We start from the raw sequence: 23,652 nt of genomic DNA, 5'->3' as shown, positions 1-23,652 counted from the left end.
GCACCAATCCTGTTGTATGAGAAATACCCTGTTTTTATAAACCCCTCAATGCATGTGTGGTGTTACGAGTCTATGCTCTTAAAACAAGTAACAGAAAAGAGAGAAGACACCAAGCTTTGTAACATTTAACAAATAATTTATTTCCCTAGACTAAAAATTGAAAAAATGAGAAAAAAGAACTTACAGTTTTTATGAATTAAATCCAAAAATAATCCAAGAATTAAAATACAAGTCCTATCAATGAAAAGTCCTAAGTGAGTAACAGTTCATATCCCAATGAAAATCCAAAGTGGAAGGCGCTGATATATGTAATAGCATTGTAATGATGCATCAACATTCTCTTGTTGAATCACAGAAAATAGAAGTCAAGTTTTTGAATTCTGTATTAAATCCAGTAGAAGTCTTTGTCCAAGAATTATCTGAGCACTTTTGTATTTCCAGGGAAAATAATGACTTGAAATTCAATAATATGAAGAAAATAAAAAATCAGCCCAAACTAGACACAACATTAAAAAAACTTGACATCTCAAGTGTTATGGCACAACTGATAGATTTCTTATCATAACATCAGTTATAAGACTAACTAAAACGCAAAACAGATTCTCAGATGGGGGTCAAGAGTTCATCCTTCTGGAAAAAAATAGAAGCTTGTTTATCAATTAACACATGCTTGATGTCACTTAGTCCATGTATGACCTTGACTCAACTTAATGATTCTTACTCTGAGAAGGATATTACAAAAAAATACAAAAAAGTTGTTTAACATAACTATCACAGATTGTGAAGCAAGGTCAGCAACTAGATACAATGTTTCTATTATTAGTTGTTCACATCAAAAATAAAAATAAAAAATCAGTCAGGTCAAACAGAACTGAACTCTATTCTGGACAATATTAAATCCAGTAAACAATATTGCATTACAATAGCATGTAATGGAATAAATTTTTTTTAAAAAACTAACAAACAATCAATTACATTACATATACATAACAGTGGTATAGTTAATTTGTTGAAGAAGAAAACACACATCAGTATTGGTATTCCAAGCAGTACTCGATGATTATGGTGGATATTTTAATATTGAGAAAAAGGATACAGAGATATTTAGTCAGAGCCAAAACTTGGTTGAATGTAGATTTATGAAAACTATTAACCAGTGTGATGAAGTAAAATGCTTGCAACAAAGTCCATTAAATAAATGTATGTGTTCATAAACTAATGCCAAATCAAACTGGAAAATCTGCCTCATATCTTTAGTGTTCACTCATCTGAAAAAGAAAGCAAAGCAACTATAGTGTATAGCTGATAGAAGATACATCTGTCTTTATAATCACAATCATACATGTTGATTATAAATAATCCAACATAGTGAACTTTTGATAATTACAGGAAACTTTATCCTCAGTTTAGAGTGCTGACTGAAGCAAATGATCTTATAATCTTACTGCTACAGTTTGCAAAATGTTAATCATTTCTGACTTGTTTGATGCTTAGAATAAAATAATACACCCATAGGGTAGTTGCATTTAAACCTACATGGTACCTAGGGAAGGCAATTTTTTTTAAATACATGCAAAAGTATTCTTATGACTCAAAGATGGATGAAAATGATGCACAGATATAACAATAAATAATAATAATTAGTTTATTTGAAGAAGTAAAACAATTAGGTGAAGAACTAATGTACCTTGAGGATACACAGGGACTTACTTATATACAAAACCCACATATACACATACACATGCATAGCATAATGTATTCACATTCTTTTCTTTCAGACTCCCCAACACAGACACACACCCATACATACTGAAGCCACCATAGTTTGTGGCTTGTTAGGGTTGTGGAGGGGTGCTCCCAATATATTATTTAAATTACCACAGAAGTCCCATCCTGGGCTCGATTTTGTAGGGAGTGAAATTAGTGATAGAAAGAGATAAGGCTCCAAACCACAAGTCAGCAATGCTGACAGTTAAATTATTTAGAACACAAAAGGTGAAATTCAAAAGAATAACAATTTAATACAGTTCAATATTCAAATGATAATTTCCCAATCACTCTTCTTCCTCTCTACCAAGTGATAGCCTATTACATCCTTTGATTTATAGTGTGAGATCACTTTTCCACCTGTCCTTGTTTTCTACTCATCTGTATCTCTCCTATCCTGCCAATTTCTTTTCTCCTTCCGACTTCCCTCCTAACTCCTTCTCCTTGACTGCTCCTTCTCCAATTCCTCCTCCATGACTCCTTTTCCTCCTCCTCCTTGACTTTGCTCTCTGACTAGCCTTTGATTCACAATTGACTTCTCCACTAGTCTTTATTCCGTCTCTCTCCTAGAGACTCGGGACTAAACACCACCGAAAGTCTGTCCCCTAAAAGCTTCCTGTGAAAACACAAGGACATTAGCATAGTTTCTTAGCGATCTCATCTCACACTAAACCAACAATCAATCATAAGATAAAGGCTATTACATTTTATTGGTCACGCATTCATGCACATCGAAATACCCATACGCTCTTTTATGGTAAACAACGTCGTAATAAAAGCATGGTATCAACTACTTATCATACAGACATCAACAAATTGCATCACATCAGTATATATATTCTTAATCTCATTATACTGAACAATAGCACAACAATCAGATGCATTTCTGTACATTACACTCCCACAAGTGTACACAAATATTCAAATATCCATATTAACTAATTTTACACACTGCAACCATTTTCCAAAGTTACAATTCAATTCAACAGCTGCAAAATCTAGAATATCACATGAATAAATGCACTGGTTTGATACAAAGTAACCAGATAGCGAATTACAATATCAATTCTAACCACGAGCTAGCAATCAGCGTAATTCTTTACATGATCATAGCTTGTTTCTCAAATATGCATGTAAACTAAACACTACAAAGGTAACTTTACATACTAATGATTCTAGTAATGAAGTATACATACTGCACATAATTACAATTACAATGTTGTAATATTCTGCAACAATCCATCAAATAACTCACTGACCTTTATGAAGCTTTGTCTTTCTTTAGAATTTCCTAAGTTTTCCCGCCAATTTACAAGTGGCTTTCCCAGAGTTATTCCTTTAACTTTCCAGCATGATGTTTCACAATTACTGAAGTTTCTAGTCTAAATTACTCAATTAAATTCAGATTGAAATGGTGACCACACCCTCTCTCAATTCTGATTGGATATCGGTTCTACCCTGTTCTATTCAACTAGCAGACAATGCTCCAGTCATCTGTCAACATGGTGAGATTTACGACACCAATAAGAAGGTCCTTTGTTCTTGAACAGAACTTTCAATATCCACATGTGATTTTTGGCACCCAACAAAGCTGGCTCTCTTAACCGTTATGAACAGGATTACTATAGCCATGGGGTCTAACATATATATACATGGCTTCTAACCAATTCCTTTGTTCTTGACTTACGTGATCGCAGGCAGGCAACATGACAATAGGAAAAATCTAAATTGCATCTATCAGTGACGAGACTACATTGAAAGTGCCCTCCGTGGGTTCCGTGGAACAGCCCAAGACTGGAATCATCAGATCCTTTGTTTACAATAATATTCACATGTACACATTGCAGGTTTACCCCTGGAGTAGATCTACTTGTATAAAGTTCTATCATGTTCCAGTATATTGCTTTGTGTTACAATGTTGTGAAGAAATATTTTTCAGAATTGAGAAATTTGGGCAATGAGAAGACCATAATAAATACAAGTTTTTGGAAGCTTTCTGTTATAGTTTTTAATTTAATAATAATTTTCATACAGCTGCCATATGACTACTGTGATACTCTTTACACATCTGCTGCATCAGTTTAGATCTCCATTTCCACATTATGTGATGGTATGCCTATTAAAAGTTGAATTTTTCTTGTTCAGAGACCAGAATTTGTAAATTTGCATGCCATTAAAAGTGTTATCCGATCAGTGTGAGATTATTTTCTACAAGCAGTGTCAAATGACTGTTAAAATTTCTCCATCATATTTTAATTACAATTTCTTTGTTAGATGGCAGTACAAGAAATACTTATCAAGGTAAAATGGTCCAGGTTTAGCAAAGTCTAAGTACAGAAAACAAAATTACACACTCTCAAATTTACCAAAAATTAACTTTGCTTAAACATCTCAAGTTCTGGATGCTTGAAATACTTGACAATTTTAGTAATGTCAGTTTTTTTACTTTAATGACAGATGTATTTCTACATTTCCTAAAAAAGCTTGCATTATATTTGCAGCAATATGGCACATGTAAATTTACCAGATGGTCCTTGAAACCAGCATCAAAAATGGCAAATTTGACACAAAATATTGCCATTTTCTTTTTGCTTAAAGCCAACACTTTTCTTTTAGTCCCAATTGGCAATTAACAATGTGATGTGGTCATACCATCCTACAAGCATCATCAGAATGGTTCCCATTTAGTGCAAAACAGCTCAGAACAACTGGCAATTCAGCATTGAACATTTGGAGTTTATTTTGAGGGAAAAACTATTCAATTCCGAAATGTGAATTCAGAGAATACAAGACTGACAAAAAAGACACCATTTTCCTCAATATAATACTTATATTTTTTCTATGGGCAAATTTTTTCAAATAATGTTAGCACTCACTAAAATTTGGTGTGCTGATTGATTATGAAGAGTGTCAACACCTTCGTTAATGTAGTGATCAAAGTATATTATTATGTGTATTTAATTTATATTGTGTGCTTGAACTTAATCTGTGAATGAGGGTAGAGTATTTATAGGCTACCTGAATTTTGTTATGTTTGTAAGTTATAAATAAGTTATTTACTGATATTTGAGTTCAAGGTCTAGCATTATTTACAAACTTAGAATGTTCTGGAAGTGAACTTTTGACCCATATCCTGGTCATTTAATAATAATAATAATAATAATAATAATAATAATGATGATGATTTTATTTAAAGAGGGTGACACAATTAGTTGCATGGAACTAATTCTTCTTGTAACCCTCTATTATATGCATATTTAGATTCAGAGTGTGTGCACACACACACAGACAGACTTGATAATAAGCTACTTTTATGTATGGACATGATAAACAGAAAATTTTAAAGAACATGTTCCAGTTAGGTACCTTATGTGTGTGTTTGTGTGTGTGTGTGTATATATATATATATATATATATATATATATATATATATATATATATATATAGTGCAGATATAGTTAGACAACAAATTGTTTAAGTTGCCATGTGTTTGTCAAATCAAACAATTTCAACTTCCATTCACTGAATTAGATTATAATTAAATGCATTTATATTTGCAATTTCTCTAATTTTCTTTGGAATTTTGTTCCAAATTAGTGACCCTGAATATTGAAAACATTTTTAAAGAATTCTTTACTTGGTTTTGGGATGGAATGTGGTTAGCTGAAATTGATCTTAAATTGGGAGTGTTGCCTTGTCTTCTAGCATGAGTAGTTGATTGAGATATGATGAGTCCATATTGTTTAAAACTTTGTAATTCATGCCTTTCTCACTTAATGTTAACTTTTTAATATCATTCATTGCATTTGGGAATGTTTTCAGTAATATCTAGGATGAGTCTGCAAGTTCTTTTTCTGCAAGTGAAATAATTTTTAAATATTCTTGTCAGAATTGTTTCCCTAGATAACATTAGAGCAGTCTAGGTATGGTTGTATATAGTAGCATTTGTAATATATTAACCTATGTTTAGTTGATAGATATGATCTTATCTTGCTAAATAATCACAGACAAGAATTGACTTTATGACATATGACTTGAATGTGTTCATTCCATTGCAAATTGTTGTCAGGATTTTGTCATGGGTAACCATTTGTAGGCAGATTTTATTCAACTTAACATTAAAATTGTTATTTTCCAATTTTGCTGTCTTTTGTTTGGTAATAATCATGAATACTTTGTCTTGAATGCATTTTCTTTCGTGCCATTTTCCATGCACCAGGAATCTATTCTCAATAAGGCTATCATGTGTCTTGTATAAGGTTGCGGTCAACAAAATTATTTATTATTAAGATCAGTGTGTGGAGTATTTTTCATTTGTGTTCACACATAATTTGAGAGGAATCATTTCATTATTCATTGGAATTATAAAGTGCTCACTTACTTTTAGGACTAATGCACTGTTTTGGGATTATTCCGAATTCATTTAAAGACATTCTGGATTGTATCATTGTGATACATCAACCTATTCAAGACTATTGGTACATTATTCATCATATTCACATCTAGTGCTGGAATTCAAATTCTGAACACTGTATATACTTTAAGTTCCTACACTTTACTAAACTTATGTGTTTCGCTTCTAATACTTAGTTTAAGACCATAGAGTTGTAACAGGATGGTCATATTCAGCAAGAAAGCATTACTGAATTTTCGATGTTTGCTTTTGAAATCATGTTGTTACATCTCTAGGTCTTAAGTGTAACAGAAAGGAGCAAAACCAACAAGTTTAGTAAACTCAACAAACTATTTATTTCGCTAAGTTACAAAGTGAAAAATTAAGAAACACTTATACTATTGTGAATTAAATCCCAAATAAACCTAAATGTTGTATCACAAGTCCAAAAGTATAGAATATTCTGAATGAATTCCAATGGTCTTGAGTTTGATGATTTACCACATTGATGCAATCCAATAAGTCTTTGAATGAGTTCTCAATAAATCCAGAAAAATGTGTTAATCCAAAGTCAATGAGCACTTTGCAATTCCAGTGAATTATTTAAATGATTGATTCCTCTCAAATTTTATCTGAATACAGCTGCAAACTCTGATCATAAATTACCACAGACTGATATAAAACAGGAACTAATTATTTGTCCCTAGATGTACATTTTAACACACCTTAGATGTAAGTCCATTCTAAAATTCTAATCAGATTGTAAATATATTTGCTTCTAGACAATTCCAAACGCATAACAACCTATATATACAATCATGAACAAAAGTTAGCATATTGTTTACATTAACACAATATAGATATACGTAACAATCTTTCTTCTAGACAGTTTGCATGTTTTCAGAATAAATGTTCATACCAGTAATGACTTGTATTCTGTGTTTGCTTGATTTAAAAAAAAAATGGAGCTAGCATTAGGGTATTGATACCTTAAGAAGCAAATTGTTTCTGTTTTTTCCTTCATCAAATGGAGACTTATTCCCACATAACAAGGGACTTTGACCACATAACTGGGCAATCTTTAGCATAAAACAGCACACTTTTTACAATATAACAGTATAAGAGGTCATATAAAATTTGTTGTTTGATTTTGGCTCAGGTATCTTCAGTTGTTTATATTTCCTAAATCCATTATGGATTTTCTTCATATTATGAAGTTAAGACAATTGAAAAGATTCACTTGATGTCTGTTCACTAGATTTCTATATTCATAGGACACAGTGTTGTTAGAGTATGCATAACTTTTCTAGTTAGTGATGACAACCTGGCCTATTTTTACCTGTCTGTCAATTTCTCTGACTTTTTGTTAAGCTGCATCACTTTGTATTTTTTGTCTTTAATGAATTAATTTTCAAACTGAAGTTATCATGAAAAAGAATAAATTTGTATAATTTGTTTTAATTCCACTTTTTTGTATAATTATTAAAGTTAATGTCAGTACTTTAATAAATGAATTAGCTGATTTGTTTAACTTTCCCCATGCATTGGTTTTATTTGTACAGTAGAAACTTGTTTAATTGTTTGTATTTGCACTGCAACAGAACAGTAATATCATGAAATTACCACATCTAAAAACATTCCTGACTTTTGATTTTCATTCTATACAGGGATTATTGAATCCCCAAAACTATATTTCCTTGATCTGTGATGCCATATAATTTTTTAGGGTTGATAAAGCAAACTTTATCAAAAGTATTTACTCCTTAGGAATTATGTAAGTTCATGGTAGAGACTGTTTTAAAAGATGAACTGTTTTGCAAACCATGGCAAGGTCAGGTCACTATAAACTTGTTTTCAGTCCTAACTTAATTGCCACACTTTTCTTTTAAGTGTCAGTTTATACAAATGTAATTATTGAATATTGTTGTCTTGGCATGTATATATTCTTATTTGATGTTACTTTGTCTTTAACACAACCAAGGCAGGCTAATGTGATTTACAGTTCAAGCACTGGCAACATTTATTGTCTCCTTTTGTTAAAATGGGTACTGCCTATTAAATATTTTAGTTTGTATTTGTGGATTTTATTATTGGTAAAGGCTTTGTTAAATAAAATGATTTTGTTACATTTATTCAGATTGGTGGGTGGGTGTATTATCAAGCATATACTTTATAAAATAAAATATAAATGCTTCACAGTTCATACTTCTGAACTTCTGATGACATCATTAGAACTGATTTAGTAATTTTTTTAATCCATATTCATTTCTCCAACAATATGAATAATTCACTGTAGTACTTGTTTCATTGGATGGCAAAATATGTTTGATATGTGATATTTCGTGATATCACATTGTCATTCTTCATGTAGTGTGGTTGTGACATGTCACATGGTCATTGTTCATGTTGCATGATGGTAATTCTTTAAGTTGCATAGTCATTTTTCATGTCACATGGTCATGCCTTATTTAGTATGGTCATTGCATGTCACATGGTCATTCTTCATGTCACCTGCTTTTTCTCTAAGTCACATTGTCATTCTTAATGTCACATTGTCATTTTTCGTTTAGTGTGTTCATGTCATGTCACATGGTTGCATTGTCAGTCTGGATGTTAAATGGTCATTCTTTATTTTGCATGGACCTGATTTTGTTGACTTGAATGTGACATCATAATATTAAGTGAGTTGCACCATGCAGTTGAAATGATACTTGGGCAATTCTTCATAATGTCATGTAATAAAATTATGGACCTTCACTTTAACAAACATGAATTTTAGCCTATCATATTGACTGACATCCATTGTGCTTCAGTTAATATTAATGTTATTAGTTCATAAAATTAATATTCACCTCAATGACTGTCTATAAGAATATGTTGTACTATTTTTGGTTTTAAGGCTATTATTCATACAACATGTCTTTTTCTGATACAATGAATAAGTCAAACTTACTAATTATACTATCTGTAAATTACAGTGAGTAAATTGCAATCAATACATATTGTAGAGAATATATGTCATTACCAGCTAATGTATTTGAACACTGGCAATTGCACTTGAGTAAAGTTTTATCAGGACAAAGTTAGGAGTTAAATATATTGTCCAGTTTAAAAGAGTTAGGAAACTGGGTCATAGTTGGCTGGAACAGTGCATGATGGGTTACCTTGATTGTTGCAGCTTGTTATGAGGCTGCTGATGTTTTTAACTGTAGTATTAAGCTAGTATTGTCTCTATTTTCAGCAATCCTGGAGAGCTTACCTTTGTTGTAGACAGCCAGAGAATTTTGGTACTGAACCAGATTTGTTGAAATCAGTTGGCAAGATCATAGTTTATCTGCTTAGAGATGAATCCATGAATCCATACAGTGGTGAGTTCTTTGAACCCAGAAATCCTTTTGTAATGATTTCAAAGAGAACCTAAAACATTTATACAAATTAATAAAATTTTATTAGAAAGATATTAAAATACCATAAATACTGTAATTCATTTATTTTCGTTGATATCAAAATACTGTTTAGAAAAGGATATTTTTAACATTAGCTAAATTTGTGCATCTGGCTTCCTGTCAAGGAAGTGGGAGTTGAGGACCTTTCCCAAGGACACATACAGGCAGCCAATGTGAGCTGACCAGGGCAGGTATTGAACTTTTGACTCATGGATATGAGTCTGCAGTTCTACCAACTTAACTAATTCATTTGGGAAAAGCATGTCCTGTTGTCTCATTAAATGCATTAGAGTTTCTTGGATCAGATTTGACGTGTATTTCCCTTAGGTAATTTCTATAATGTTTATTAAAGCTCATTTAGGACTTTGCTGATATCAGAAATTCAAATTGCAGTCCCCCCCCAAACAGTAATAGAGTTCTAACTTGGCATTGTATTTGTCAGACCACTATACTGATCAATGCATGTGGCTGTTCTGTGTACTGGTAGGATAGACCAGTCACAGTTAATGTATGTCATATATATATATATATATATATATTCTTTCAGCCTGTCCAGTCACTGGAATAAATAAAAACTCTTTCAACATTTTAAAAAGGGAATAAATTGGTCACTGCACTACAAGAACATTTGAACGCATTCTTGTTTAGTTGAATTGCTTTTCTTTCTGAACTGAGAATATTTCCTGACAATTTGCTCCATTTGCAACAACTTATTTCTTCCTTGATAATTTTTAGGTAATACACAAAATGCTGTGTTTACAGACTAAGTGAGCTTATAATGTGATTGACTGGTTTTGGGCTGGTACCTTTTCAAATATATTTTGTAATCTGAGAACCTGAGAGACAGAGAAGCCATTACAGCTAAAATGCCATATTTGTTCCATGGTGACCAAGCTGAATAATACTATTTTTCAGTGTGGTTAGTTTTTACCATAATGAGAAAATCAAAGTGAAAAACCTAATATCTTTGCAGTGAGGATAATTAGATTCATTACCTCTTTGTGTGGATAAATTTAAATTAGGTACTTTAATTTTATTGGCATGCTGGAAGAAATGTATGTGTGAAATTTATGTCTGCAAACCCAAATATGTGGCCACTCAGGAGGAGTAATTTTGACAGTTTTGTACTAATGTGACAGCCACTGATATTCTAGAGGGGTGACCATCAGATTTCTTAAACAGAGTTCAAAAGGATCAGAAGAAACAGGTTAAAAATTTAGAAGTATAAAAACTTTATTTATGAACTTTTAACAGTGCCATAAAATATGTGATGACCCAAAGTTTGCTGCTGAATCAATATTCTCATCTGTGTGTTTAAGATCGTATGTAGTCTAGCATGGTCCCATTTATTGCGTCCTTTAAAAGATTGCTTGATTCTACACTTTCCAACTGAGTTTTGTCTCCAGGTATCCAAGTCTGACCTTTAATCATAAATTGTTAACTAATAATTAGATTTAAACAAATCTATTTTTGTCTCTCTCTTATTTTATAACTTAGCAGCAACTTCAGTTCACAGACAATGGCCATCTCTGATTTTTATATGCTGACCAGAGTATATATACATATATATATGTTCTCTACCATCAACCATTACCAGACTATGTGGTTGGCTTGCACTTTGGGTAAGATAATATCCATTAATATCAAAGTTTTAGGTTCAGGCCACCCAATAGCACTAGTTCTGGATCACATGCCTGTACCAGACTTTGCACTTGTGTTTAGGAAGAAATTATTGATTTTGGTATCAAACAGTCAAAGTTCAGGGTCAATGTAACTGGAAGAAGAAAAGTAGTTTGAGTACAATAACATCAGTTCTTCATGCAATTTGACCTTCCATGGGAAACTCAAGAGTATGTAACTCTGAATTATGAGCAACAACATACATTATAGATTAAATTGTTTATACTGAATTATGAGCAACAACATACATTATAGATTAAATTATTTATACTGAATTATGAGCAACAACATACATTATAGATTAAATTATTTATACTGAATTATGAGCAACAACATACATTATGGATTAAATTGTTTATACTGAATTATGAGCAACAACATACATTATAGATTAAATTGTTTATACTGAATTATGAGCAACAACATACATTATAGATTAAATTATTTATACTGAATTATGAGCAACAACATACATTATAGATTAAATTATTTATACTGAATTATGAGCAACAACATACATTATAGATTAAATTATTTATACTGAATTATGAGCAACAACATACATTATGGATTAAATTGTTTATACTGAATTATGAGCAACAACATACATTATAGATTAAATTGTTTATACTGAATTATGAGCAACAACATACATTATAGATTAAATTGTTTATACTGAATTATGAGCAGTAACATACATTATGGATTGTTTATACTGAATTATGAGCAACAACATACATTATAGATTAAATTATTTATACTGAATTATGAGCAATAACATACGTTATAGATTAAATTATTTATACTGAATTATGAGCAACAACATACATTATAGATTAAATTATTTATACTGAATTATGAGCAGTAACATACATTATGGATTGTTTATACTGAATTATGAGCAACAACATACATTATAGATTAAATTATTTATACTGAATTATGAGCAATAACATACGTTATAGATTAAATTATTTATACTGAATTATGAGCAACAACATACGTTATAGATTAAATTATTTATACTGAATTATGAGCAACAACATACATTATAGATTAAATTATTTATACTGAATTATGAGCAACAACATACATTATAGATTAAATTATTTATACTGAATTATGAGCAACAACATACATTATAGATTAAATTATTTATACTGAATTATGAGCAACAACATACATTATAGATTAAATTATTTATACTGAATTATGAGCAACAACATACATTATAGATTAAATTATTTATACTGAATTATGAGCAGTAACATACATTATGGATTGTTTATACTGAATTATGAGCAACAACATACATTATAGATTAAATTATTTATACTGAATTATGAGCAATAACATACGTTATAGATTAAATTATTTATACTGAATTATGAGCAACAACATACATTATAGATTAAATTATTTATACTGAATTATGAGCAGTAACATACATTATGGATTGTTTATACTGAATTATGAGCAACAACATACATTATAGATTAAATTATTTATACTGAATTATGAGCAATAACATACGTTATAGATTAAATTATTTATACTGAATTATGAGCAACAACATACGTTATAGATTAAATTATTTATACTGAATTATGAGCAACAACATACATTATAGATTAAATTATTTATACTGAATTATGAGCAACAACATACATTATAGATTAAATTATTTATACTGAATTATGAGCAATAACATACATTATAGATTAAATTATTTATACTGAATTATGAGCAACAACATACATTATAGATTAAATTATTTATACTGAATTATGAGCAACAACATACATTATAGATTAAATTATTTATACTGAATTATGAGCAACAACATACATTATGGATTGTTTATACTGAATTATGAGCAACAACATACATTATAGATTAAATTATTTATACTGAATTATGAGCAATAACATACCTTATAGATTAAATTATTTATACTGAATTATGAGCAACAACATACGTTATAGATTAAATTATTTATACTGAATTATGAGCAACAACATACATTATAGATTAAATTATTTATACTGAATTATGAGCAACAACATACATTATAGATTAAATTATTTATACTGAATTATGAGCAATAACATACATTATAGATTAAATTATTTATACTGAATTATGAGCAACAACATACATTATAGATTAAATTATTTATACTGAATTATGAGCAACAACATACATTATAGATTAAATTATTTATACTGAATTATGAGCAACAACATACATTATAGATTAAATTATTTATACTGAATTATGAGCAACAACATACATTATAGATTAAATTATTTATACTGAATTATGAGCAATAACATACATTATAGATTAAATTATTTATACTGAATTATGAGCAACAACATACATTATAGATTAAATTATTTATACTGAATTATGAGCAACAACATACATTATAGATTAAATTATTTATACTGAATTATGAGCAACAACATACATTATAGATTAAATTATTTATACTGAATTATGAGCAACAACATACATTATAGATTAAATTATTTATACTGAATTATGAGCAACAACATACATTATAGATTAAATTATTTATACTGAATTATGAGCAACAACATACATTATAGATTAAATTATTTATACTGAATTATGAGCAACAACATACATTATAGATTAAATTATTTATACTGAATTATGAGCAATAACATACATTATGGATTGTTTATACTGAATTATGAGCAATAACATACATTATGGATTGTTTATACTGAATTATGAGCAGTAACATACGTTATGGATTGTTAATACTGAATTATGAGCAGTAACATACGTTATGGATTGTTAATACTGAATTATGAGCAATAACATACATTATGGATTGTTTATACTGAATTATGAGCAGTAACATACGTTATGGATTGTTAATACTGAATTATGAGCAGTAACATACGTTATGGATTGTTAATACTGAATTAAGAGTAATAACATACATTATGGATTGTTAATACTGAATTAGGACAAGGAACTATTTTCCAAAGTGAGGGCATAACTCAAGACATGGGGCACTGTAACTGGCCCAAGTGTGCAGTTTATTGACCCTCACCCTATATGTCAGTGCCTGTCTACCCAGAAAAAAAGAATGAAAGGTTAAAATAGAAAAGAGTAATTTACCAAACATCTGCAGATGAATCTTGTTAAGTATGTGCAGCATCCAGTGGGAACGGATCACAGATGTATTTGTATAGAAGCCTAACAAAACTCAAGTTATTTTCATCATTCAAAATAGAACTAAATGGTATGAAGTGAAACTTTCAGACATGCACATGATTAGTAATGAATATAACCACACTACACAACCAACCCAATTGACACAGGAAAATGCTAATGTATGAGGAACTGTCATTTGTTATCGACTTTCAATAAGGATAAACAAATAAGTGTTTCCCTTTGCACTGGTTTTAAAAATTAGGGTAGGTAGGTTCTTTTTATTAACATACATACATACATACATACATACATACATACATATATATGGTACTAATCATTTCAAGTACTGAGCTAAACCAGCTCAGTTAGATGCACAATCTACAAATTAATTTCAGGATTTTTCTTTTCTTATCCTGGGGGGAGGGGGGGAAGTGCTAGGATCAGCAACGAAAAACAGGGAAGGTCGGCCTACTGGAAACACACATATTTTTTGTGGCCTAAGTGGTTATCTGTATAATTTATACAAACATTCAACCTGGGACAATATGCAATAAATGGATAAGAAAATATGTGTTAAAAGAATTTGTGGGGACATAAGCACCATCTGCATCATAGAGAGAATAAGATTGGTAGTTTATGTAGATGCTAGAAGCAGCAAGAGAGCATCCAGAAAAATGTGCCAAGATGTCTGGTTTGTGGGAGGCCATATGTATTCTAGAGAGGAAGCTGGAGATGTCCTGACATGTCATTTGCATTATAGAGAGGAGGCTGGATATGTCCTGACATGTCCATATGCATTCTAGAGAGGAAGCTGGATATGTTCTGACATGTCATTTGCATTATAGAGAGGAAGCTGGATATGTCCTGACATGTCCATATGCATTATAGAGAACAAGCAGCATATGTCTTGAGATGTCTGGTTTGTTGGAGGCCTCTCTCTTTCACACATGCAAGCATTTTTATCTCATTATCAGTAGAAGCAGCTCCTAAATAAAATTACTAATTGATAGCTTACCTGTAATTGTGAAATACATGACTGACATTTTGTTAAGCATGAAAACACACACTTCAAACAATTGATGGATTATGTTGTTGCTCAAACTTACTATGATAAAAAAGACAGTAGACTTGTTTGCAACCTTTGATGATTTGTGAAATGGGGTGGGAAAGGTCAGAGGAGACATGGATTACTATATTTCTTGTATGGTGGAAAATTGCATTGCTTTTGAACCTGACATGTTGACTTCTTTGAGTCTGACTGGATTACAAAGTATAATCAATATGAAATGTTTAAAAATTGATACAAGTAATACACATTTGTATATAGCATGACTTGCTCATCAAACAAATGAGGACAGGTGACCTGATATTTATATAGGAAATTGGCTGGGGGGAATAAGAATGGCCATTGTGACCAGGTGACCACTGAACTCAGGTGACTGTTAGGACAGGTTTGACTATGTATGATGGTTGATTGATGAGGAATTTGTGGTTTATTGTTGTCCATTAAGTAAGTAGGTATATTAAATTCTAGAGATGAACTTTTTAGACCACTGCATTGTTTGGTGCCTTTTAAGGGGTTAATGTCTTTAAAATATAAACAAGAGGTAACAATATTTTTTTCCCAAGGCTCAGTGTCAGTGTTGAAGAGTTTCAATGATGACTTGAAGGAATCTTTGAAGTTTTTCTTCTAGCAACCCTGAGATCACTTTCCCTCCTTCTCAGCTGACTGTAGAAGAGCTTCTTTGGTAGTCACTCTTTTGACATCCTGGTGACATGGCCTGCCCAGCCAATATATGATTCATCAACACATTGTAGATGCTTGAATGTCTTCCTATGTGAGAACCTTAGTGTCTGGGACACTGTCCTGCCATCTTATCTTCATCAGTGTCCTCAGGCAGCCAATGTGAAAATGGCCAAACTTCTTGGCTTGGCATCTGCATACCATTAGGGTTTCACATGCATGCAGCAGGGTAGCAATGCAGTGGCTTTGTAAACTTTGAGTTTTGTTTGCAGACTGATCCCTTTGTGTTCCCACACATTTGCACATAGTATGTCATAGGTCACACATGCTTTGGAAATCCTGGCACTGGTTTCTTCAATGATGTGGACTGCATATGACAGCGTACTGCCAAGATAGGTAATTTGTCCACTGCCAGGAGGGTTTGACCATTTACTATGATGGTAGATTCTATTAGTAAGGCTTTCTTGGTGCAAGTTGATGCATCACCTCTGTCTTCTTGACACTGAGAAATTCTTCATATTATGTTGCATGTCGGACTTCATATTTTACATTCAGAGAAAGTCATCATTAAAAAGGAGACATAAACAATCACTTCATTTTCTCAGATTGAGGAGTTTGCCTTCAGACTGGTATGTGATGTCAATACCAGTGTCATAGTCATTGAAGGTATTAGTAAGCATGTCAGAGAATATCATACTGGAGATGGTTTGACAGGTGCCCTAATGTGACACACAAGGTGATTCAGCAGAATTATTGCAATGATTTTGCTAGAGATTGGCAGCCAATAGGTTTTCATTATATTGTCTGTTACCTTTCTGCTTGATTGTACAGATGGACACTGGATGCATCCTTAAGTTGTACTCCTATGGTATAATTCCTTAACCTGTCAATTGGCTACACTGAATTTCTATTATGGAAAACTAATGTGATCTCAATAACTGGGTCACGCTTAACGAATTCACTCACCAATCTTTATGTATTTTATAAGAGAAGACTTTCATTTTCAACCTGTGCAAATTTGATACATTTAATACTTATTCTGCAATTATTTTGTTTAGTAACAGGTACTTTTTTCCATACTATTTTGTGTAATGATTCTTGCAAAGGGGTAAATACTCAACTGAGAGTAACATAAGTAATACCCAACAAACTATACAAATTTAAGTGAATTTGTACTGCTTGGACACTTCACTTTTTAGAAATATCATTTTTTTTTTAAATGTTAAATACTCAAGCTTTGCAAAGAAAACAATCATCCATAGGATAGTAGCTCTCAAGTACATTGTGGTGCTTTTCTCTGGACCAAAGTCAAAATTCTAATACAGTGGAGTTAAAGAGGCAGAGTTTCAAGGAAGGACAAGAAACTTGTAATAAATTGGACCTGGCTTCTTTAGAAATCTATTTATAACATGAACAGTATATCTCTATAATGGATTGAATTGAATCTGCTTCTATATTTTTAATTCAAAATATTAATATATTTTCAGATGAAAAATTCACTGTGGAAGGTGTAAAACCAGAATTGAAATGGTTGCCTGGGAACCATAAAGAGGAGAGAAAGGCTGAAGGTAAACAGCAGTATTCCTAATCCCACCACATGTCTGGTATGCGTAAGAGAGATCATACATTATGATAGGGAAAATTAGATACTTTGCCCACCACATGTCTGGTATGTGTAAGAGAGATCATACATTATGATAGGGAGAATTAGATCCTTTGTTTACCACATGTCTGGTATGTGTAAGAGAGATCATTCATTAGGATAGGGAGAATTAGATCCTTTGCTTATCACATGTCTGGTGTGTGTAAGAGAGATCATTCATTATGATAGTGAGAATTAGATCCTTTGCTTATCACATGTCTGGTATGTGTAAGAGAGATCATACATTATGATAGGGAGAATTAGATCCTCTGCCCACCACATGTCTGGTATGTGTAAGAGAGATCATTCATTATGATAGTGAGAATTAGATCCTTTGTTTACCACATGTCTGGTATGTGTAAGAGAGATCATTCATTAGGATAGGGAGAATTAGATCCTTTGCCCACCACATGTCTGGTATGTGTAAGAGAGATCATTCATTATGATAGTGAGAATTAGATCCTTTGCTTATCACATGTCTGGTATGTGTAAGAGAGATCATTCATTATGATAGTGAGAATTAGATCCTTTGCTTATCACATGTCTGGTAGGTGTAAGAGAAATCATACATTATGATAGGGAGAATTAGATCCTTTGCTTACCACATGTCTGGTATGTGTAAGAGAGATCATACATTATGATAGGGAGAATTAGATCCTTTGCTTAATAAATTAAAAATAATATAAAGTCAACATGCATGATTTATATTTGAGGGAGGAAATTAGGTGTTTGAACAGAAGGTTGTCTACAGTAGTGTCATAATTTTGGTTTTGATCTGTAGACATCACATCCTCTATCCCCATGAATTTAGCAAGCCACACATGATGTGCAGCTGTGGATAGAATTTATAGAGCAGTTAGCATTGACATTGAGGTCGACAGTAGAATTGCCAAATTAAGCCAGCTCAGCCTTTGGGAGACTATGTGGAAATGTATGGGAATGCAGAGGAATCAGTCTTACCACCAAGCTGAAAGAGTAGGTGTTGCATTTCTCACCACCCTCCTGCATGCCAGCAAAATGTGGACTGCCTGTAGCAGACATTCCTGACAACTCAGTCAATTTCACATGAGCTGTCTCCAAAGAATTACCATATTTGCCAGCCTATAAGTTGATGTGAAATATAAGTTGAATGAGCAAAATTTGGTACATTTTCCATCCTTCATCCATATATAAGTCGATGTTGAGTATAAGACAAGGCCAGATCAATACCTTGGCTTCGTCTTTTTCACTTTGTTCCTCACAGCATTGCAAAATTGATCCTATCTGTAACTCAGTAACCTTTCCAGTCTGGATCATTAAATGTAACTAAAAGTACCTAATCTGTTTTACACGAAGTATTTTAAATGTATTATGTACCGTATTTACCCCATATGTTGGGACACGATAAAATAATTATTATTTTTCCTGTCCCAGAACTTATGGTGAAACATTTTTTCACTTTGGTCATATGTCCCAAGACTTAAGAAACAAAATAAATTTGTATTGCAATTGTGCCCCCCCCCCCCAACTGCACGTCGCAATAAAATAGATAAACGCTTAATTGATAATAAATAGAAAGAAACTAACCTTGTGTTGTTATCATTTATTCCTTTTTTCAACATGAGCATTAAAGAATAAAACATTTACATGAAATCTGTATAAGTAGCATAGGCTTCCATACTGTAGCATGTATCAATTATGTCTGATGCCACACACCATATTGTTCATTGACATGAACACTGAGAGACAATTGTGTGTGGTTGTGCTCAAAGGTATGAACATGTTGTCCAACTGAAAATTGGAGCCAGCAAAATCGCATACAAGAGGGAAATAGTCAACTGATACCTTGAAGACACCATTCACGCATGACACGGTGTTGGGTGCAAAATAATCTAGATTGAATTATATCCAGGTCTACTGTATGACAATATCTTGCAAAAAAAAATCATCATTTGAAAACACATTCACTTGAGTGCAAGTGACAGTCTTTTCACCAGCTAGGGTTACATAATTATCCTTTCTATAACAAGCACACATAAGCCCTGGTGGTGAATAAACACGACTGGCAGCAAGCAGTTAACTCCTTCTTTGAACCTACCGACAGGACATCAAAGACAAAAGGTTATTTTTTATTACAAAGCAGGTGATCTCAGAAGCCAACCCCGGTTACTTTATTTTGTAAAGGATATCAATACAAAGGTTATTTTATTGCAAAGCAAGCCGACATCGGAAGTTGACTATGGATTCTGTGAAGTGAGCTGACTTTTTTTTTTTTTTTTTTTGATTATGCAAAGACGGCCGAGATATGGAAGCATACTTGGGTTCCTTTTCAACTGTATGCATGGGAATTTTGAAAATAAATTGAAACAATGGAACAAATTTTATAGTGACACAATATAGTGCTTTGTGCACAGATGTCGATGACCCAGCGTCACCCAGAATATTTGGAGAAAATAAAATCATGTGTTGAATTCGTTAAGGCCAGAAGAGAACTATACTGTATGCCAGTATCTCGTAAATAAAAATCATTATTTTAAAATACATCCACTTGAGTGCAAATGACAATCTTTTCGCCAGCGTGGGTTACATAAGTATCATTAATATTTACCCGCAGACATCAATGCACCTTTGCATTAATTATTACTAAAGATGCCAAGCACATATAAGCCCTGGTGGTAAATAAACACAACTGGCAGCCAGCAGTAAACTTCTTTGAACTTGCCGACAGGACATCAAAGACAAAGGTTATTTTTGTTACAAAGCAAGCAGACGTTGGAAGCCGACTTTGGACTCGGAAGCCAAATTTTTTTAAAGGATATCAATACAAAGGTTATTTTATTGCAAAGCAAGCTGACCTCAGATGCCGACTACTGGATTCTTTTAAGTGTGCCAATTTATTTTTTAGCTTTGAATATACAAAGATGGCCAAGATATGGAAGCTAACTTTGGTTCCTTTTCAACAGTATTCACAAAAGGTTTGACAGTAAAGTAAAACAATGGAACAGTTTTTAAAGTTGCACAATATAGTGCTTCGTGCGCGAACATCGATGACCCAGCATCATTCAGAAGATTTGGAGAAAATAAAATCACGTAATGAATTCATGATGGCCAGAAGAGAAACAGATCATTTCGCCGACAATATGATCATTAACATGGATGAAACTCTAGTGTACTTTGATCACATTCCTGGATGGACTGACGATAAGATGGGCATCAAAAGTGTGAGAATTAGCAAGACTAGTGCAGATTTGAAAAAAAATCTTCCTTTTCTTCTTGCAGTTTCCACTTCAGGTGGTGTGTTGCCTCCAACAATTTTTCACGGTATGAGAAAGTTAAAAAAGTATTCATGTACCAAAATAATAGACCGTATGTTTGCAGGAGAAGGGTTATGTTGATGAGATGCTGCTACAGTGGATTAAAGAGTTTTATCTCAAGTACAGTTTTATATTTAAAAAATAAAATTTCAGTTGGATTGCAATTTCCAACATGTAATTTTCGAATGATTTAAAAGGTGTCCCACAACTTACGACTCGAAAAAAATGATGTGTCCCAGAACATACAGTGCACAAAAAAATTACTTTTAAAATTAATTTATGGTGTCCCAACAAATACGGTGTCCCAACATATGCGGTAAATATGGTACTTTGAACTACATATAATGATGCTGACCCAAAACTTTACTGAGTTACAGATAGGATAAAATTCACAATGCTGTGTGGAATTAAACTATCATAACTTCTGGTTTCATAACTATTAAAGGTATCACTGTATGCTATTTCAGATTTCCACCAATAGGGAAATTACATCATTGGTGCTAAAATGCTTTTTTCACATTTTTTTGGGAAGAGAGATACACAGAGAGATGCATATGTATTCCCTCGCATGTTTCTTATTGCACTCATGATCAAAATAAAATATGGCCCAATATATATGAGATAGATAGAGAGAGATTCCAGGTCTTTGTGTTTCGTTTTTTTTCACCTTATTGCCTCTGTTTAGCTGAAGCTTTTGTCAAAGAGAGAAAACATTAATAAATTAAATAGTAAATGTATACTTTAAAAATACACACCATACTCCTTCAGGGTTTGAATATTCACAATAGTTACATCCATATAGACTCCATTTAGGTTATATCCCAAGAATGACCATTTTACATTCTGTCTAATTTTCTTTACAAGTATAACAACCTCTCTATTCTCAACAAAAAAGATTATTTTATTAAAGTGCATGTACTCTGCCTGTACTTAGGCAGCAATTCTTTTTGATCTTTGCTCATGCTTTTCGTTACTTCAAATTGCTGTCAGTCCTATCAGCAAGTTCAAAAGATGTCACTGGTTGAGAAATTTACATGAGTAACCACCTGGCATTTCCTTTCACTATATGGTACCATATTCATAATACCCATGGGTAGCCTCATTTCCCTTTTGATAGCCTCAGTAATCTGATCTGGTCTGCTAAATCGTGACCTCAAACAGGTGTTAGCTGTGGGAGAGACTATGTGCAAATTTTGCACCAAATACAGTATGCAGCAAGTATTGCAGTGTTTATAATGCAAATTAGAAACAAGAAAGCATTTAATAAGCACCCATACAAATTGTTTTTAGTATTTTTATTCTAGTAAAGTACATAGATGCTGTGAGTTCATTAATTTTTGTGAGGTTTCAGTTTTCAGGGTTTTGTGATGATATATTTTTGCTAGTACTTAATTAAATTCATGGATTCGGGATCGGGTCATGTGTTTTCCACAGAAGGTTTATGGTTCAGTGAGTCTTCAAATTCATGGTTTGTAAATCCATAAAATCCATTGCATGAATATTGGTACATCATGAATAATAGTGAATTCACAGTATTCTACAGATCCAATTAAAACTTTGGTCTTGTAATTCTTAAATTTTGTTAGTCATTTATTTTCTTTATTTACAATTGATTGTTTTTTTTACTGCTTCTAGAGGACACTGGTGAGACAAACAAATGGGATTTTAAACAACCAGAAAAGGAGCTTTTCCTTTGGGCTATTCTTTTCAACAGAGAAGATATGGCCGAAATGCTTTGGAAAATGTCCAAAAACCATATTGGTAAGTTTTGTTGGATATCTGGAAGAAAGTTATATTGCCATTGTTGAAATTTATATTCATAATTAATATTCATATTTAATATTCATAATTAATATCTTAAAAATTTTGATTAATACTTAAAAGCAAATTATATATATATGTACTGTAATTTTATAAACTACTATGAAGTATGGATCACAATCCATTTTTTTAAATGTTGCCTTTTAAAAGAATAAGATGTGAACATATAAACAGATCATATTAAATAATTTGAAAACAACAAGTTGGCTTTGATGATTAGGGCCATCATGTTCACATGTCAAAAAAGCAAGTATGACCCAAGTTTAATATTTTAAGTGGACCATTATTTTGTAAGTGTAGTCATTTGAAGACATAGCCTTTGATTTGTTTATGAAATTATTTGCAGCATCCTGCATTTATAGCTGTGCTTAATCCTATAGTCCTCATCAGTTTGGAGGTTGAACTGCCTAATTTGCATAGGATTTATCCAGTAAGTCAGTTTGGAGGTTGAACTGCCTAATTTGCATAGGATTTATCCAATAAGTCAGTTTGGAGGTTGAACTGCCTAATTTGCATAGGATTTATCCAATAAGTCATTTAGAAGGTTGAACTGTCTGATTCTAACAAGATTTATCCATGAAGTCATTTTGGAGGTTGAACGGCCTAATTTGCATAGGATTTATCCAATAAGTCAGTTAGAAGGTTGAACTGTGACGGATTCTGACAGGATT

At 32.2% G+C, this 23,652-nt stretch overlaps 1 protein-coding gene across 1 annotated transcript in view; it reads left to right on the top strand.

Annotated features, from left to right (window-relative positions):
• LOC149803616 (transient receptor potential cation channel subfamily M member-like 2) overlaps positions 1–23,652 on the top strand; it is a 166,660-nt gene that overhangs the window by 62,965 nt on the left and 80,043 nt on the right. Inside the window, exons 15-17 of the mRNA XM_089953965.1 lie at positions 9,402–9,528; positions 17,713–17,793; positions 22,796–22,921. Of these exons, the coding sequence (XP_089810091.1) occupies positions 9,402–9,528; positions 17,713–17,793; positions 22,796–22,921 (334 nt within the window). The remainder of the gene's footprint in view (positions 1–9,401; positions 9,529–17,712; positions 17,794–22,795; positions 22,922–23,652) is intronic.

This window comes from Sinohyriopsis cumingii, chromosome 3 (genome assembly GCF_028554795.1).
Source record: "Sinohyriopsis cumingii isolate HCF-2022 chromosome 3, ASM2855479v2, whole genome shotgun sequence".
NCBI lineage: Eukaryota > Metazoa > Mollusca > Bivalvia > Unionida > Unionidae > Sinohyriopsis > Sinohyriopsis cumingii.
The sequence above is the reverse complement of the archived record's forward strand: the minus strand, read 5'-3'. Positions and strand labels throughout refer to the sequence as shown.